We start from the raw sequence: 21,257 nt of genomic DNA on the forward strand, positions 1-21,257 counted from the left end.
TAGGTTTCATTTGCATCAGGGAGGAAGGAGTCACATGTCAACACAAATAAAGCACGTCTATAAAAGAACAGTATCGTTCACATCCTATTTTATGCAAATGTCAGTACAGTATTTTCAAATGAGATTACATTTACTTCAATAATATGTTTCCTTCAATACCTTCTAGGAAGCTATAACAACAAAACTATTTACACTTTTCAACATAACACTTTCCAACTTGAGTCGTATCTGCAGAACTATGTCACATCTATAGAACTATATTAGGCCTGCAGCTTGTTTTGGTCTGGATCAAAATAAATGTCACAAAGTGGGTATTCCACTCTAAAGGCGTCTCCAATGCCAGGTCATGTCACGCTCCGGTGCGTTGCCGTCAACACACTCAGGTGGCGTAGCGGCAGCCGAGCCTGCAGCCTGCCTTTCCTTTGATCTCCCTGCTGTGTTTACCTTAGCTGGTTAGCTATGGCGTCTCAGTCTTAGTCACTACGGCATGCAGCAGATGTGCCTGTAAGCAGCTGAAAGGTGAGTAGCACTCGCAGATAACTAGTGCGCCCAGTTGTTAAACACATCACAGAGAAATAAGGGGGGAAAGGAGAGAGTCATGAGGGGGATGGCCTGTGGGATTATAGACACCACCTGATAACTCCTAAACCACAACACACACACTGGGCCTTGAGCTGAGAGTCGGGTGGCAAAGGGAAACAAACGCACCCCATGGACATCCACTGGGGAGGAAAAAATACCTGAGGGGTTTGACTAGGGGATTGAGAGGACGTAAGACAGTACCTGTGGTGGAAGCCTCTCCAGATCTGCACCAGGTGTGAGGCATTAAGGAGAGGATCTCTGCGTCTGGCTCTATCACCCAGGGCCCAGGGCGGTGTGTCAGGTGCTGTGTGCTGTCGGTCTCTCAAAAAAGGCCCTGACTGAGGAACCAAATTGATTACAAAGACAACAATGTGGACAATGATTTCAAGTTTACTATTGCCTCTGTTTACACAGTGTACAACAATTTAGTAAACATAGCTTATTGCTGATGTGCAATTAAAACAATATCCAGAGAGATGTGATTATACAGACAACAACGCCTACATCACATTCTGCTGTCAGTTTACACCTGGCACTTCCTCACACTAATCATACAGCACAGTGTGTTAAAGCTGCTGGCTGGTGGTTATTGTCCTGAAACAAAAACCCACTGTAATGAATACATAGAACACAGCACCAGTGTTGCACTGGAATACATACTTCATTACAGAGAAGAAAACCATGTGGGCATTGTTGTTTCTGCAGATTATACATGACACAGAACAGAGGGGTAAGACGAGTAAGTGTATCACAGGCAGTGGGAGAGGTAACTCTAGACCTCAGAGCTGGGAGAGAGAAGGAGAGGGAGAATGCGACTGGGCACGTGTGGAATGCAGAGTGGTGGGGCGAGAGAGAAATCTACATTTCAAATGTTCAAGGATGTTTCCATTGTGTGTTTATGAAACATGGCTGCTAGGACTACAAAGGTAAAAGGATATGGCATCAAAGGCCTCCCTTAGAAAAAATAAATAAAAGAAACATTGCTGCACTGAAATGTACAGCAGAACATACTACTCCTCCTCCTCCGCTCTTCTCTGGTCTTTAACCAGGCTCATTTGATTGCAGTGTACAGGCCTCAAATCAAGGCCCTGCAATCCATTTTCTCACTGTAACCTACCGCTGGGTCTGTAGTGGGTTTAAAGTAGGAGGTAGACAGACAGAACTTGCCTGAGTGGCTATAGGCAGAGAGAGAGAGAGAGAGAGAGAGAGAGAGAGAGAGAGAGAGAGAGAGAGAGATAAAGAAAGAAAGAGAGAAAGAGAGAGAGATAAAGAAAGAGAGAAAGAGAGAGAGATGAAGAAAGAGAGAGTGAGAGAGAGAGAGAGAGAGAGAGAGAGAGAGAGAGAGTGGTGTTGGATCTCATTTAGGGAAACAAAAGACAATGGAATGGGGTGTGTGGGAAAGAACGAGGGCAAAGTGCTGATGTGAGTCCAAAATGGCACCCTATTGCCTATATAGTGCACTACTTTTGACCAAAGCCCTATTCTCTATTAGTCCACTACTTTTGACCGAAGTAGTGCACTACATAGGGAATAGGGTACCATTTCAAACAGAGTCCTGTAGCCCTACTGTAAGTGCAGCCAGTGACCGACACCAGGCGGAGCCTGCCTGTCTGTTGATGGTCAGGGTAATATTGTTTACAAGCTCCCTCAGCAGAATCCCACTGCCCTCCTCCAACCATCAGCCAGCCACAGAGCTCGCCCTCTACTTAAGGCAACAAGACTGGAATGTGTTCACTTCAGCATTACAAGCCTATTAAAATACACTTTTAATTATGCTACAATCTCTCCAGGGATCATTTATTTTCATCTCCTCCTCTCTTGAACTGCGTGTTCTTTGACATCTGCACCAAGAGATCAACAGCACAACTGGAACTGGGAACTAGCATGTGTTGTTTTCTCACTAGCTACAATTAAAGGGCATGTTGACAGATTATAGTACGTAGCTGCTGCTGCTGCTACTGGTATGGCTGGTGGTAGTTTGTGCTCCAAACTAGTAGGGTGAGGAGGAAGGGTAGGCTGTTTGATGGGGAGAATAATGGTGAAGAGAGAGGGGTGAGGAGGGGAGGGAGGAGTGGGTGAAGAGGGTGGGGAGGGAAGAAGAGGCGGCTGATGGGAGGGGAAGAAAGGGGGTTTATGGGAGATATCTCATGTACGCAACATAACCAGGCAGCCCTGGGGGGTTAATGTGTTTACACTACCTGGGCTGTGATCTATCATCAACCTCATCAGCTTCTATTACCCTTCACATACTGTACATAACCAAGCAGCATCTCTAACGTCTTACCCAACTGCCAATCCACAGCTCTCACTCACACAATTTCTATTGGATTAGTAAAATGCTAATATCCAGGGTATAACCCACTCCCCCACTAGACTGGGTTGATGTGCAGTACTGTACATCATCATTCCAGTAGTTGATTTATATTTAGTGCTGCTGTGTCTTTTCAAGGCGTTTCAGGTTGAACACCTCCCCTGAACAGGCAGTTAACCCACTGTTCCTAGGCCGTCATTGAAAATAAGAATTTGTTCTTAACTGACTTGCCTAGTTAAATAAAGGTAAGAAAAAATACAACAGACAGACATTCCCTCTGATCCTGAATCAGTTTAGGCGTAGACATGGGGGATGAATACAGTACACTTCATCAGCATGGACCATCTGAGATCTTTAGGCTAACAACACAACTGGTAAGCGGATCATCATAAGTCTATAATGTGCATAAATTCTATAATGTGCATAAAATGTGCATTATTTCTCCCACAGTGCACATAATAGCATAGTAACAGTGATGGCATGGGTTCACCACAGAGCAGAGCCCATGCAGTCAGGCTGAGGTTAGCTAGGTGCTAATGACGGAGGTGCCTGCCTCAAAGAGCTTGTTTTCACTTTACTCAGGCTTCATTATGCCCAATCAATATTCATTTAGTCTCTAGAGCTATTGACTCATTTCTAAAATAAAATTACAGGTCATTTGTCTTGTCATGGAATAGGGTGTATTATCCCTTTAGAAAGAAAACAGAGTGGGGTGGGATGGGAAGTGGTGACCCATAGAAAAGCTGGAAACAATTGAAAATATATTTTTTGATAAGACATTGAAAAATCAATGTCTGCTTCCTGCAATCCGTCTCGAGCAAATCAATCATAATCTGCACAGTTGGCAGTGGGATGAGAGAGAGAGAGAGAGAGAGAGAGAGAGAGAGAGAGAGAGAGAGAGAGAGAGAGAGAGAGAGGAGAGGAGAGAGAAGAGACAGAGAGAGAGAGAGAGAGAGAGAGAGAGAGAGAGAGAGAGAGAAGGGAGACAGAGAGAGAGAGAGAGAGAGAGAGAGAGAGAGACAGAGAGAGAGAGAGAGAGAGAGACAGAGAGAGAGAGAGAGAGAGAGAGAGAGAGAAGGGAGACAGAGAGAGAGAGAGAAGAAAGGCTGGAAGGGCCCAATCTTTGTCTGATATCTCTGATTTCTGAATGGCTTCTCATCATGGTGATAATAGGGTCATCATTTCAACACTTAGCTAACCCCAGCCCCTTCCATTCAGCCTGGGGTAGAGGGGAGCAGAGGGGAGGACAGGCTCCAGAGAAAGAGGAGTGGACTCATTCTAGCCCCATTCATCTTAATTCAGATTGGCAGACAGACACAGACAGAAGTGACCTAGAAAATAAAAATATCAAGGGGACCAAATATGTTGAAATGTTGCCCTGGTGTATACTATAGCAATAGGTATGTTATTAAACTACTTATTTCAAATGATTGTATGTAATTATAGGATGTTTTCTGAACAATACATACATTAACAAAGAACCTAATGTCTTCAATAGGGGAATTTCTGTTTTGTAATTTACATGTTTGTTTCAAATGTAGGCTCATGTTTGGGCTCGGTAATATAGTTAGGTTCACATTTGAAGTAAAAGGAGTGTGACCTGAATGTCAGTCTGATGTGAACTCCATGCCACCATCTGTAGGCATCTCCAGTAAAACTGGATAGCAGCATGACATCACACAACAAAGATGGCCGTACACACTGCTGACTTCTGACCACATTACAAAATGGAAGTTCATTTATAAAGAAGAGAAATACTTGGATGTGACTGCATAAGAAAATGGGTGCATACATTAAATAATAAATGAACCAACAACAAAAATACACAAACAGCACAATGTGTATTATCTTGGTTTTTAATATTTTCATATTGGTAACTTGGATAATAACAAAATCATGCAAATTTAGAATAATATTACATGAAATATCCCCACGGTCGTGATGATTCAATCACTAATACTTGTACAACTAGCTAGTAGGTTTTATAGCCACAATAATGTTGTGCCACCTACAAAGTAATTGCTATTGTCAGCAATAGGATCCGCAAATTCAGTGCAGTTGTTCAGTCGAGGGACGCAGTGCACGTATGTTTAATCATTTCATTAAAAAAAGCAAGGTCAAAAATAAATAGCATCCATTATTTGCAGCAGATCTCCCCAAAGCATTGCGAGTGAAACTGTTTTGAATTTCAATTGGCTTCCAAGTGGCAAAAGCCCACAGCTAATACAACAAAGAAAAGTTGGTGTCAACTAATCGGTTTAGGACACAGATTTAGAAGGGCTCAAATTCTTACGAATACTTGAAGCGGGTTTCCCTCCTGTAGGTACCAACTAACCACTGCTTTCTAGAGAGCACAGCACACCTGACCTTGTGCAACGAAGGAATCTGTCAAGCACATGACGTTAACCAACTTAATTAAACTTAACCATCATCTCTATGAACGCGAGAGGCAATTAGTCTAGTACAATAGTTAATGCTTTCTAATAATAGTCTCTAAATCCAAATTAGATTACGCCTGCTCCCTCAGGCATTTTCACTGTGATGCTTCATCCTTCATATGCATGTTTGGTTTGCTCCACGGCTGGGCTCTCTCTTCTGCTCTTACTGGTTTCTCGACCAGTGTGGACTAGTCCTACCGAAGCTGTCTGAATTGTACTGCTTTTTCACATGTATACAAAAGTCTAGCAAGTGTAAGACACTTGGAATAGCTTCCAGTCAATGATGTCCAGCAGAGTGTGCGTAAAGCTTATGCTGGAGCCTGTCATAGGATATGTCAATTTATTGTCCGTTTTTTCTATATCTTATCAAACGTATGTTTTGACAACTATGACGTTTAATATATTTAAATATCTAATATTTAAATAGAATATACACTTGATTTGAAATACATATATAATAGGTAAATACACAGCTTCAAAGTGGTATGACATATTTATAACACGCAGACAGTAGCCTATACTTGAAAGCTATTTTATCCAATGTATTAGATTATGCTCTATTATAATATTATAACCGATTAAAAAAGCGAGAGTGCACTCAACTTCAGCTAGGGTATATTTCTGTAAAGGAAAATGATCCGTTTCCTACCTTTTCCTCAGCACGAGCAATAAGTATTTTTTCCCGCTCCTTGTGATCTCACACACAAACACACACATACACACACCTCCTCGTCCTACTTCAGAATAGACCTCTTATCATGCGCGTATGGTGCCTGGAAGTCATTATTGTCGATAATAGAGTATCAATGCATATTGACGTCATTCAAAATACCTCTCTCCTCTCTCGGTATCCCTGGTAACCGGTATGCTATTCAGAGATGAGTGACTGAGCATTGGCCATTCATTACGTCCCTCATTGAAGAACAGTAAATATAATTGGCCAATAATGCAATGAATGTGGCTTAAACCTTTGCGGGCACTCATGACAACTTCAATGGGAAAAGTACAATTACACTTGGGATAGGTGTTTACTTAGATTATTATTGATTAATTTGTATATTATACGAAATCAATTATAGGCTAATAGTTAGTTGTAGTCTATATTAAAAAAAAAACATTTATAAGCAACAGTAGCAAATACCTTTATGGCACCCGAGTCACAAATATCTATTGTAGCCCTGCTCAAAAGGGAAATACATTGACATAGGCATACCATTAAATAAAATATTTTGACTTTGTTTTCAGTTTATTAATGGCAACATATTATCAATAATAGTAGTACTATTATTAGTAGTACGCCTAATAGTATTATAATGACCATCATCAGTAGAGTAGGATATCATTATTTCTAGACCTCTACTTTTTCTTCAAAAATAGATGTAGTAGGTTTAGTATAAACAATATCAACATTAGTATCCTGAACCTTATATACCTGTGTTGTCATAGATGTTGCTGCAAGAACATGAGGAAGAAAAACTGTTGGGGTAACAATAATTAGTTTGGCTATCATAGCACTGCGGGTGGTTGTAAAAGTAGGTATTCTAGTACCGTTGTCACCATCATTATTCTCTTTTCATGTATGTATCTTTCTTGCCTTTCCCCAACTCTGCATTGGCTCACTGTACAGCGTCATCACTCTCTGCTGCTCTCCAGAGGGTTTCAAAGCGTAGGAACACGTGACACTATGCACACACTTTTTAGCAGCGCCTACAGCGATCCCTTTCGGTTTATCGGGGATTTGAACTATAAAGCCAGAAACAATCAGCACTGTGACTATAAGGCCTGTGAATGTCTGTATTAAAACAACATTTAATCCGGATATGCATTATTATACCTTTATTGTGGTTAAAATATGAGTCTAAAATGTATTTTCTAAATATAAAACTATTGCAAGTTTAAAAATAAATCGTGCAATATTATTAGAATATCAATCATATTATAATAGTATAGCCTAACTAATTATGAATAGGTAATTTATTATCAGAGTATAAATATTTGTATTATCATTAGGCCTATTAATATTGGCCTGTCATTATATTGATGATAATGTAATAAATAATTCAGGAGTAATTAATATATGGCACAGGTGCGTAAAAAGACATTGTGCTGAAATGAAAAATCTGGATATCCATAATGGCCGATATGGGCAATATATTAAATAAATAGTGACGCTCCACTTTTCTGCAGAGAAACGTATCTGGTGGCATCAAAGGAGATTACATCCAGTGGTCATAGCGGATTTGCTGTAGTTCATATGGTACTAATCTGCCCTCGCTTGGGGCTTTTATGACTTTCGGGGTGAGAGAGAGGGAGAGAGTATGTGACTGGTTTATTCCTGGATCTATGGAGAAAACTATTTAGCAGCCGCTTCAGTTAACAGCTGTCACACGTTAAGAGTTGCTTATCCCACAGTTGAGTGGAATGCTTCCTCGATTTCAGCTAATATTACAAATTGCTGGTTAAGAAAAAAACGTTTACACAAACAGCCAAACCTAAATTGTTTGGGATAAAGGTTATATTTATATTCTACTGTGTATTATTCGCGCCACCATTTATGCACGCTCCTGCCATGTCTTACCCTAACAACACAAAATGCGTCTGGCATAAGAATGTCTATATGCACAAAATAAATCTAAATCAAAAACCGTCGCCCCTTTTTAGCTCCCGTTGCGGATTTGAACTTACTGCACGTAGGATCACGGACAGTCAGTTAGGCTGTTACGAGGCATCTATTCAAAAAGACACGTTTTGCGCTCAAAAGAAACAATAAACCATAAACCATGGAAAAAGAAAGAGCAGCGTGCAGAACATAGAGCGCTTTTTTCCCTTCAGTATCTGAAAAGCTCTTTCTGACAGACAACAACCCATTTGTTATTGATCAAGTGTGAAAGTGACGGCTTCATGTATTTAGAATAAGAAGAAAGTTGGAGTTGATCTACTGGCTCGCATGATATCGCCATCCAGGGGCTGGTGCACTGGAGTCCTACAGCACCGAGCCTTGTTAGAGAAAAAAAATAGAGAAATAGCGGGAGAGGGATTGTTAGTGAGAGAAAGAGAGGGAGAGAGGGAGGGGGGAAAGCGTGGAGAAAAAAGAAAACATTGAGAGAGAGAGAGAGAGATAGGCCGGCCTGTGGTATTAACCCAGCATAAGCTTGCCTTTTCCTTCGATGACTACACCCCGATAGGAGGAGCGTGAAGAACGTAGTAGGCGTCAGAATCCTCAATTTCCAACTTAGCATCTTGGCAGGACATTTTCCCAAGCAAAGCCCCCATCCGAAGGCAAAAAAACTTCTTCTGCACGGCATGAGACAGAGTGAGCAAGTGAAAGAGAGATAGGAAAAATAGAGCTTAGCAAGCAAACACAGCGGTCAGTTGTAGCTGACTATCAGCGACTAAAAATCTATATCTAAGTCTATGTATTTGTTTACATTGTTGCTTTTTATCACAATCATTTAGAGGGGAACAGACAGCGGTCTGTTGATACGAGACTCCTATGACTGAAATCGGACAGTGCATGAGAAAATAAAGAGGAAAAGTGCGCAAGTAAGTGGCTTACTTTCGGGGCTTTCACCATGGCGTATCCTCAGGGCTATTTGTACCAGCCATCCGCTTCGTTGGCGCTGTATTCATGCCCGGCGTACAGCACCAGCGTTATATCGGGACCCAGGACCGAAGAACTTGGTAGATCCTCATCTGGCTCAGCTTTTGCTCCCTATGCCGGAACTACCGCGTTCACCAGCGCTTCGCCCGGGTACAACTCCCATCTCCCGTACAGTGCGGAGGCGGGAGCGGCCGCCACATTCGCTTCATACGTGGTGAGTGAGAGAGCATAGAATCGAAATTGCCGAGTGGAAAAAAATGTGGAAAATCTTATATTGTATTGTTTGTAGGCCTATGTGTAGAATTTTAGCATGGTGCAAATGAGGCAAATGTATTTCTGGTTTAGCGTGCGTCTGTATTTTGCTGATGACTCTTTTACATTTGGGTAAGTTAGTTGTAAATAGGCCCATCCATTTTGATGCAAAGACTAAAATGCAAAATTACTAATTAGGCTAATTTGCATGTTATTGTTCTTTGGATAAATGCATTTTTTTTGTTGCAAATAATGAGCAATGAAATAGGTCGTTGTGTTGAATCAGTTTGCATACAATAACAAACAGCAGGCTCCCAACCTCGGTAGAACACATTATATGCTATAGTTATTTGTTGGATAAGGTCTTTATTAGTCTATGCGAAATTACAATCTCGTTTATTTAGGGCTACTCGGTTGTTTTTATGGGCATTGACCAAATGTTCGTTAACTTGGGAACACAGATCCTAATATTTAACATGTTCTAAATCTGAAAGTGAGTTGAGCACGCAGTTATAAGCAAATGAAACGAGGTATGTAAGCCAGCTGAAGAATAGTGGGAAATAATGATAGCAAAATCCTGTCTTGGTAAAATTATGAAAAGAGAAGACATGGTAGGCCTGTTACGGTGATGTTAATGCTTCATCTACTTTGTAAATGAGGTTGCTTTCACTACGCATAGATTACTTTGTAGTGGCTACAGTCAGCAAGACAGGCGCATCGTGAATACAAAAACGCACAAAGAAAAATAAAGTTGAGACTATGTCCATCTGTGTAAAATGTCAAAAGTGCATTGGTGACGCATTTGATGCTTGATTTATTGTAACCAACCTAAACGTCAGAGGTGTGTGTGTGTATTTGTGTTTGTATGTGTTTATTATGGAGCCTTGTTATTGTTTGAAACGTATTTTGTAATGTTTTAATTGTTATCAGTCGCTGACAATTATCTGAAAAGCATTTTCTTTTCGACGGCTTTGTTTTCAGAGTTCTCCCTATGACCACACGACGGGCATGGCTGGGTCTATAGGATATCACCCCTACGCTGCTCCCCTGGGTTCATACCCCTACGGTGACCCGGCATACCGAAAAAACGCGACCCGGGATGCCACCGCCACTCTCAAAGCATGGTTGAACGAGCACCGTAAGAACCCCTACCCCACCAAGGGGGAGAAGATCATGCTGGCCATCATCACCAAAATGACCCTCACCCAAGTTTCCACCTGGTTCGCCAACGCCAGGAGGAGGCTAAAGAAGGAGAACAAGATGACCTGGACTCCCCGAAACCGGAGCGAGGACGAGGAGGAAGACGAGAACATCGATCTGGAAAAGAATGACGACGACGAGCCTAGCAAGCCGACAGACAAGGGAGACTCAACAGACACAGAGTCAGGTCTGTAGAAAAATCATAAAATTTTTATCGCAGTCGTTTCCACTCAGGGCGCAAAATGAATTGCTGGTTAATGGTGGTATATTATTTATAATGGGACAATTGCTTTAAATAATAATCACCTTGAACTCCCCTCATTTGACTTATCATGTGCTGAAAATTGCTGGTGACGTAAAGTGTTTAGCATTCGATTTATCTTTAACTGCATAATAAGGCGGGCTGCAGCTGGTGGACTGGGCTGTGTATCACCTAATGATAATTATTACGATTAAAACACAATCATTAATATCACGGTTTTCAGTAGCTGTATGCCTAGTTGTTTGTAGGCCTATTATTTATTAGCCTGCTTATTATGATAACTAGGCCGATTATTATGGTAATTAGCATATGCACAAATATGAACGCATGATTGCATGAATTAGGGGCGTATAACATATTGGTAGTCTATCTGTATCTTATGTCAATGTTATACATTTTTTTCACAGTAACTTAACTCTTGTTTCTCTCTCACTGCAGATCATAAATTGCTGAACCCGGGGGACATAGTGTGCGACAGATTTAAAGAGGAGAATCATGGCAAAGAAACGGATCCCCTTCTGAGCGACTCGGAATTAAAAGACCAAGGGGATCGGACAGAGTTACTGCCCGAGTCTGCTAAACCCACCACCTCGTCTCCAACCGCCGTGCCTCGGGGAGGAACCGAGCTCGTTGCGCAAGACAAGCCGTCAGAAATGGGCCATGCGCCGGGCACGGTAAACAGCAACGTGACGTCTGTTATTCACTCCTCCCCATCGGCCCCTAAACCCAAACTCTGGTCCCTGGCTGAGATCGCAACGTCCTCAGACAGGTGTAAGAGCAGCAGCGACGGGCCGCAGGGCCATGGGATGGGTCACAGCACAGTGATCACCACCAATGCAGCGTCACCATCACGGTCCTCCCCACAGTGCCCTCTCCCAAACAGCACAGTCCTATCCAGGCCTATCTACTACACGTCCCCTTTTTACCCGGGCTACACGAACTATGGCAGCTTTGGACATCTTCACAGTCACAGTAATCACGGCTCGGGCACGGGCTCCACGGCACATTTCAATGGATTAAACCAGACTGTGTTAAATAGAGCAGAAGCTTTGGTAAGAGAAAGCCAGAAAGGCAGAGGCCAAACGCAGGTAGATCTTTGTAAAGACTCCCCTTATGAACTAAAGAAAGGTATGTCAAACATTTAATACCTTGATCCCTTTCAAAAATCCATCGGACTTTTATTTATTATTTGTGGTTGCATTACAAAAAAGAAGAAAAATAATAATTATAAAGGAAAATTCTGAGAACAGTTATTTTCTGAGTAAATGCTTATCTTCAAATCTTAGTTTCTGAATGGTTAATCCTAAAGATGTAACAAGAATGGTCTTCATCGCTGCAGCCACCTGAGTCTATTTGTATTAAAGACTAATATGTATATTTAATGTAGCATTTTGTATTTAAAATGGACAATACACTATCTTTGAAGTAAATTATGAGAAAAAAATACACGTGTGCAGCGATTATTCTGGGGGGAGCGGGAGGGGGAGGCAACTGTTATTATCAAATGTGTCAGAAGGGCTTGAAAGAGGAACACATTATGGAAAATGAAAGAGGTATTTATCGATGGGATTGTGTTCTTTTACCCCGTGACAGGTGTATCAATTACATTTTCGATACAAAAGAGCACTTCAACTATATACAACATGTCGAAATTTCACAAATTCTAGAGTGAAAAAGAGATAGGCCTACAGCCATTTAGGTCTACCCAAATATTTACATTTTGGTGGAGTTTGGCCAACGATGTTGGCAAGAGTTGACTGAATATATGTATATTTCTGGCTCTATGTTTCCTATTCCTTTCTACATGTGCAGTAGGAGGATACTTATGAAGGTGAATATGATAACAACGGCATAACTGGAGGCCCAGTCGTTTAACCCAATTACTTTCCAACCGCAACGTGTTATAAGCAAAGCAATCAGGTGGCGAACTCCAGTAATGAGTTCGATTTTATGCCACATTTAGAGCTCATTACTATTTCCAAGGCGTGGCAAAGCTGTTAAAAGGACGCAACCATGCATTTATGGCTTCAGAGCACACTGGCCAGTTATATCATTAATGTTGGAGCCTCCTTAATGACGCGTTGGATGTGAAACACTCTTGGTTAGGTTTAGAGAGGAGGATAGCAAGACTAGCATGTCATGCACACAGTAAAGGCCACATAGTTTCCAGGGTTTAATCGGTTTTGTCAATAACCGAGCCTCTCACTGTCCTCAAGGCTCAAACTCTTCCTTCCCACTTCCGCAGGTAGGTGTCACACTTGCTCCTAATTTCAGGGGTCTCATTCTTAATCCGTCACGGAAAGCCGTCCCTGATCGAATGGCCTAGTTAAAATGGACCAAAGACTGGGAGGCAGAGAGAGAGAGAGAGAGAGAGAGAGAGAGAGAGAGAGAGAGAGAGAGAGAGAGAGAGAGAGCAACTTGAAATGGTCACAGTTATTACATGTTTACTATAACAATACTGCCAAGTGGGAAAACCTGAATATTACAATGTATTAACATGGGACAAACCATTTCCTTTCCGGAAATACAATACCGTGGTGGATTTTTGAGAGAGAAAAAAAATGTTAATGTGGCCTAATCTTTGAAATTTTGATTAAGGTTGATTTGTTAGATGAGACAAATGGTGTCTTGATTTGGCACAGATTTTGGGGAATGTTTTGAAAACAAAGCTGTTAATTATTATCGAATTATAATTATATTATTACTATTAGTAATATTTGTTTTATCAGGTGCCAATTTGGTTTTGTTTTATGATCAGTAGTGAACCTTTAGTGTTTCTAGTATCATTATAATCAGTTGATCAACACGGGAGTACATTAGCTCATGGCTTCATGGTATTACTCCCAACATTTCATATATATTCCGGTTTCTATTTCTAAACAACTCAATCTTTGTCTTGATTATTTCTATTTGAAAAAGACTGAAATAGGCCTACGTTTAATAATTTAGAATAATCTCAAGTAATAATACTAATAATAATAACAGTAATAATGAACTAGTGAAGTGGGCCAGCTTGCTCTTGTTTACTGCCTTTCATTAATCTCTATAGTTTACTTTCCGCACTCGAGTTGAAGCCTCCCCTGGGCTTTATATAATTCCCTTAGCCCTAATGTCCTCTATTCCGAGTCACACGGGCGAGCGACTGGGGCTTCTATTTTAATCTCCCAGAGTATGTGTGCTGCCTGGCCCAGTGATTGCAACACATCATCCGGCTAAATAGCATAATTATGTTTTTCTTTGCTGATCCCTCCAGGAATTGAAGTGTTCGATGCAATGTCCCCTAAGAGGACATCATCGTTTTTATTTTAAATAGGCTTTTAAAATGTAAGAATGTATTTTTCAAAGGGCCAATATATACAATTTCAGATACGTAAATCATCTATATTCAGCTTAGGTAAATATTGAATAGTTTAGAATCGTTTATGTGTAACATTTAAAGCGGTGACACAAATACCCGAGTATTCTGATTATGCAATTTTACACCGCTCTCTATGATTCGAGGAATATGAGGCAAATGTTTGGAAAATGATCATTTATACTGCTAAATTGGATCTTGAGACGGACATTGCATAGCCCATGGGCACGGAGTAATAAAACATGCTTGTCATGTTTGTCTTCTGCACTGTCGAAATAGCCCAAACGATTTGACCACATTTGTGAAATATCGTTTTGAGACGGAGTTGTTGTTTTGTTTTTCCAGAGATGTGCTGCTATTTAGTAATTCTCCTCCACGCAGTTTGTTATTCAAATCACGTCTAGAGGGACAGAGAAACAGGGGCTCTGTGGAGACTCATTCAACATATTGAGTATGTAAAACAATACACATTATTATCATTATATATATTTATTGAAATAAATTATTATTATTATTAGGCCTATTATTATTATTATTAGCAACTGCGGCTAAAGACAATAAAACGAATATATTTCATCCATAAAAAAGACTTTCCACAATCTTAGTTTGAAAAAGTTCACACTGCTTTTTAGCGTTGTAATGCGATCGTGCTACCGAGAATGAGACCACTGAATCTGTCCGAAACCATTGTCAGTCCTGAATGCATGGAACAGGGGAACTCTGCAATGATCTAGCGCAACTTTATTCAACTTCTTTCTCCCTCCCGTCTCTCTTCCAGTTGAACGGCTCGCTGGCTCATTGTTGGGAAGCGATGCATGGATACAATGTGAGAATGCCAAGTGAGGTTGAAACAGTTCCCATGTGTGAAGGAGGAAGAAAGCATAACGAACCCAATTGAAGATGGAAAAGAATAACCGATATATATTTTCGCTTTGTCGGGAAAGAGGAAATATTGACATTTCATCAATGCATTTACGTCTACATTAGTTTAAATCTGGAGGTCTGGAGGAGGACAATATTGAACTGTTAGACTAATAAAATAGGTCGAAATCTGCATACATTTGTTACAGTTGAGAAAAATTGATATCTTAGGTCATATATCGATTTTCAAAATCGAAAACACTTTTTGTCAATGCATAAAGGAAACAAATAAAACATGCCTTTATGGATAATTATATTCAAGCCGTATGGACAAATTACATTTTAAAACGTTTTTTTTTCCAAAACGAATTGTAACTTCAAGTGTAGGCTATCGCGAGGCGTATCCACTAAACATAACGTTGCGTTTGTACAGAAATAGACATGGAAAACACGTATATTAATTTGGTGTATACAACCTGGTGAGAATATAAATTATTGCAACAAAAATGCAAACGATCTTAAACATGAATCCCTAAATACCTGCTATGCACCCACACCTTAGCGTTGAAGCATAGCCATCTAGGCAGGTTCGCCACATAAGTCCTAAAATAAGACATTTATACATATGTTTAGTATCTGTACCATCATATTCTACTGGGAAAAGTTACACTGTGAGTGAAAATAGTGTATAGAATAATCACAATTAGGTAACTGTGTTTTTGTAAATCAATAATTGTATTTTATTTTACGTATTTGTATATGCATATAGGCCCAAACAAGCAAGGCACATACACATATGCCACATTCAACATTCATAAGCATCTCCACCCATCATGCACCCAGTCTCCGGTGATAGGAAACCTTCGGTGATATCAAGGGAAGATAGCCTAATCGAGTTCGGCTAATATTGCACATTGACGATAAATATGCAAATCATTGGTCTGTAAAGCAACGTTTTAAGGGGGGGGCAGTTGTAGGCCTACTAACTTGCATGATTTTGAAATGAGATCTTCATGGAAAAAATAAGCCGAGGCCTAAAGGCTACTGGGAGTTCAGTCTTTCAATCGGCTTCAAAATAGGCATTGCAGTGTCACACATTTTCTGTACTTGAAAATCTCATAGGAACATAATTAGCATACACAAATTGCATTAGGGAACATTTCCTTGATTTTATATCATTGTTTTTACCTGTATGGTGATATAAAGTTTCAAGTGTAAATGGAAGGTTTTGTCAGATTTCCTGTAAGGTGGAATATATTGCACAACTACAAAATGCATGATTGATTGCCTCAGCGTGAGGATATCTAGGGGTCCCGCAAACCATGTCACCAAAAACCAGAACCGGGCTGATGTAGAAATTCCGAATTGTCCTTAAACATTAACCTAAATGGAAAAAAAGTGTCAAGGCCTACATGATCCAACACATCTGCCATGACTGCAGTAGAGTAGACTAGAGTCAAATTCCGCTCCAAGTGTAAAGAGACACCCTTCTATTTGACCTGCCCACAGCCCACTTTATTTAGACAACATCTGTGACAACCAAACAGTGTTGCCAAATACACAACCGTTTGTTTTCTTCTTCTACTCCTTGAATTGAACAATATGTCACTTCATTTTCCCGCTAGTTGGTATAAGAAAATAAGGGAGAGCGAAAATGAGTCTGTCTGGCTTTTTGCAGAAAAGCAAATTATCGGTTGGGAATGGAGATATTGTGAGTGTAGGCTACCAAAAAGCAATATCGAAGCATTTTGTCTCTCAGAAAATAATGTCTGATCAGCTCACCCGTCAACAGACGTCATCGCCCCCCAAACGCTGTCAAACAAAGCTGAAGTGGAATGGTCTTTCAGCTTTCAGAGGGTCTCTCTGGGAATACCGCCTCTACTTATTTAATCATCATATCCTCGAGAGCTCGAGCCTCTTCATTAATTATGGGCGCACAACATTCAGCCGTGCTGTTTCTGTGTAGGACGTGAGCGAGGCGTTAGCTTTGTTTTGGCGCGCATGGGAGTCGTGACCGCTCGGGATAACATTTTCACAAATTACCCACATTTTCCCCCTAAAAACCGAATCGGTGTCAGGGCTCATCTGACGTGTGGCGTTTCGGTTGGCTTAGAATATCTTCAGTGCAAAGAACAAGCAGAAGAGGATGTTTAGATATATTTGCCGTTCATATTGGATGAACTTTTTATAGGCCGGAGCGCACCGTAAACCGACCCAGATGAAGTGGTAGTGGGTGGGTGATTTACCACTATTAACCCCCACTCTACCCTCAACCTCACGGACTGTTTTTCTATTTTCCATGGAGCTCTCGGGGGAGAGATTACACGTGTAATTTTCAGCTGTCTGATGTTTTAAGTAAACCCCCCATACATAAATAAAACACTTCTATGAAGAAACAACATTAACGAAGAATGATGAACTGTGAGGTGGTAGGCTACTTCTATAGGAGATTTAAGCATGATCTGGATTTATACGTGTTCTATCAGCATATCATTATAATGCACATGGTTACACAACAATATGGTGGGTGAATGTAAGAAGGGGAAGGGGTTCACTTCAAAATGAAGAATTTGGGTATTTATGGGGTGTGAACTTCAGACCACATAAATCACACGAATTACCTTGTTAACGCCAAGGCAGATTTTAATGCAAAATCTGCAAAACTCATTTTTGACGTCTAATGTTTTTTTAAAGAACCTTTGTTTCACCTTTGCGATATTTTATACAGCCTGCACTATAAGTTGTTAAAGTTATAATTTGGTAAGGAATATATAAGCCAAGGGGTTTAACCAATTAGACATTTTTTTTATAAATATAATTTGTCGACTATTTATTTAAAACTTAAAACATACAAATACAAAAGGAAATTAGGCCTACCATATAAATAATATGCAAATGTATTATTTATTTATTTTGTTTCATTCATTTTTATCATCTATTTTATTGTCATTATACAATTAATTCAGTAATTACTTTTAGAAATGTTTAAATTACTTAATTCTTTCTACAAAAACACACTTCATACCCCCTAACATCTCAAGCCACTGACAACACTTTAACTCTCGTAATTCCTGACTATTGAGTGGTCTATTCTGACAGCAGTGTGGTCTGAGCTCCTGACCCTGTGACTGGAGAGGGCCCCTGTTCAGTGGCCCTGTAAGGGCTCACTGGTGGTGCATGCTGGGGGCCCCTGCCCTGCCCTGGAGGTGGTGGCATAGGCTCTGGCCACTGGGTACCTGCGCACACACACACACGCACACACACACACACACACACACACACACACACACACACACACACACACACACACACACACACACACACACACACACACACACACACACACACACACACACACACACACACACACACACACACACACACACACACACACAGGTAGGAGGGAAGTATTGTGGCCAGCTCCTCAGCTAAGCACTGATCACAGAGCAGTGAATAAAGCAGCACAGTCTGGAGGAGCAGAGGAGATGCCAGCACACACAGATCTTGGCTCATCTGGTCTTCCCTGTATGAGTGTGTAACCAGGACCCTCCGGGTGGTTACAGGACTGGATATATCAACCATTGAACTTTGTCATCCTGCTGGCTACTTTTAGTGACACACCACAGCCACAGGATGGGCCTTTAGCTCGCTACCTTCCTTCCAACAGGTTCAGCCCAACCTCACTTTCAATTTGTGCATATATGTACAGTACATAATGTATTTCAGAAGATTTCGTGCAGGTTTGATATAGCAGTAGGGTTTGGAACAGCGGAGGGTTACATACCTAGTAGTTGTATCGGCAAATATCATTTTGGAAGATACCTGATGATTATATTTTATTGAACAAAACAGAGCTATGTCTGAAAAACACACAATAAACACTTGGGGATATATCAGTTATTTCAAGCACCTTTTCAAAAGGAAATCCTAATCAAGTCTAACAATGGTTAATAAAACCATGAGGAAACCCCTTTAAAGCAACACAGCAGCTCTTATACAGATAAGACCCTATATTATTACATTATTAATGGCTCTGATGAAGATTGATGAAGTGTTTTCTTTCAGTGACTTCAGAGGGTCCAGGAAAGGGGGGATGAGAAGGAGGAGGGGTGGAGGGTACCGTGCTGCCTGACTGTTTATTTACATTTGCCCTTTTTAAATGATCCCTTTCTGTCCAACATCTGGTCCACATTACCTCACAGATATCTGTCCTAATGACCGCTCCTTCTGATGCCTCTCTCCTCCTCTCATACATACACATATGCACGCACGCACGCACGCACACACCAGGGAGACTTTACCCTCCTCTCTCACACCACCACCTTGCACATAACTCCTCTCTCTTTCCTTTTTGCCCTTTTTGTTGTGCTCCAAGTCAACCATTTTCTGCCTGCATCCCAAATTGCACCCTATTCTCTGTATAGTGCACTACCTTTGATCAGGGCCCATAGGGCTCTGGTCAATAGTATTGCACTATTTTAGTGAATAGGGTGTCATTTTGGATGCAGCCCCTGGGTTTGGTGTAGCCTGACGGATGCAAATGGCCACTTACTTAATTGGATCAGTTCCCAAGATGGAGATAAACTGGTGATGCTTTTTGCCAAGTTATTTTCAGCTGCGTTCAGTTCAATGGTGTGTGTAGAGAACGCTAATGAGGAGGAAAGAGGAGAGGAGACACGGCAGCATAGCTGTCCTCAGTCACAACTCTGAACCAGACTTCCTCTCTGAAACACAGTGAGGAGACAGGGACGCAGGTCCCCTTGTGTGACACCACGCTCTACAATCCAATTAAGAAGAGTGCCCGTTGATGATGCAACACAGGAGCTGTCCATTCAAACGACAGAACACGGAGCGCACCAATCTGAGCCTGCCTGCTCTTTCAGGAACAGGTAGTGGATATTGTTATTCAACAGATAAATTAGTCTGGGAATGAAATTGAAATTCAAATGGTGCCTAACACAGACAAAAAAGGAAAAGGAAATCAGTTTCATTCCATCCTGTCTGTGTCTGCTCGTGTTGCGCTCGCTTAATACCTGAGTGCTTCAGACATTAGCAGATGATTATGGATGCAAACATGGATGCCGTCATAACAGTGCTGCTGTGTTGCCTCCCCAAAATCAAATGGTGGCTGTGTGCCGAGGGGAGAGTTGGCTGAGGTTCCCTAATTAACAGGGTGGTCTACAGCCTGGCCCAATAGGTAATCTCATCAGAGCAGGGCTTTAAACAGATGAAGACCACCCTCCTCTCATCTCCCTCCCTCCCTATGTCCCCTCTCCCTACTCACAGCGCCCACCCCAAGGACTCCCTCTCTTCCCTCCCTCCCTCCCTGTGTCCCCTCTCCCTACTCACAGCCCCCACCCCAAGGACTCCCTCCCTCCCTCCCTCCCCTGTGTCCCCTCTCCCTACTCACAGCCCCCACCCCAAGGACTCCCTCTCTCCCCTCCCTCCCCAAACCTCCAACCACGCCACAGTCAAAGTCGCTAATACCTGGAACAAGCAAACATGGCTAGCAACATACCAAGGCTCAAATAAATCGATTGACCTCATTTTCAATAACAGTGCTGTTTCCAGACAAATGGATGATTTGTTGGCCCCATATAAAATGGCCATCTGGATGGAGTGTACAATACAATACATGTACAGTGCAGAAGGTACCAGACCTGGGTTCAAATACTATTTGAAATATTTCAATAACTTTTGAGCATTTGCTTTGGCCTGCCTGGATTGGCAGGTAGGCAAGGTTTGCAATTTTCAGATTTTTCAATTGGTTCCATTGTACCAGACAAGCGCAATCAAACAGGATTTAGGTATGTGAAATTACTTCAAATACTATTTGAACCCTGGTCTGGTAGCTATGCATCACCCGGCAGCACAGCTGGCACAGGCTGAAGCTAGGAGGTTACAGTTAGCATCATCCCTGCCTTAGCATCTGGCTGAAGCTAAAATAAACCAATACCGGTGATGAGATTATGCACTAACTGAATTTTGCACAGTCTGGTCTCAATCATATTAGGCCATAATCCCAATCAATCTTGACACTATTCTGATCCAATCCAAGCCAGCCCTGCATCCCTCATAGACATAATGTGTATTTTATTCAGTTATCAAGTCACTTTGTAGCTCTGGCCCCTTTTGTCTGAGAAATAAAGAGAAAAAATGATTCCAAAACAAATCCCTGACAGAGCTTCAGCTGTAGTCAAAGTCCTCGTCCCACACAGTGTCCTTTTGTTTTGGGGGGCTGAGATCGGTGGCATCGTGGTTCACACTATCTGCACTGCCTTCACTTGAGGTTTTTAGAGACATCTGATTTATTAGCTTGTCAAGGGAAGCATTGTTCAAGAAGGCAATCAAAAAGCACTTACCTAGCTGAACTAAAATTACTGCTTCTTCACTGG

At 41.4% G+C, this 21,257-nt stretch overlaps 1 protein-coding gene across 1 annotated transcript; it reads left to right on the forward strand.

The window, feature by feature from the left end:
* The first annotated feature begins 8,513 nt into the window (after nucleotides 1-8,513).
* On the forward strand, nucleotides 8,514-12,098 carry irx5a (iroquois homeobox 5a). The gene is made up of 3 exons (XM_024440496.2): nucleotides 8,514-9,146; nucleotides 10,166-10,571; nucleotides 11,085-12,098. Exons 1-3 carry the CDS (start codon nucleotides 8,904-8,906, stop codon nucleotides 11,789-11,791), a joined length of 1,356 nt encoding a protein of 451 aa, XP_024296264.2. The 5' UTR covers nucleotides 8,514-8,903; the 3' UTR covers nucleotides 11,792-12,098.
* Nucleotides 12,099-21,257: the final 9,159 nt, after the last annotated feature.

Source organism: Oncorhynchus tshawytscha, linkage group LG12, assembly GCF_018296145.1.
Source record: "Oncorhynchus tshawytscha isolate Ot180627B linkage group LG12, Otsh_v2.0, whole genome shotgun sequence".
NCBI lineage: Eukaryota > Metazoa > Chordata > Actinopteri > Salmoniformes > Salmonidae > Oncorhynchus > Oncorhynchus tshawytscha.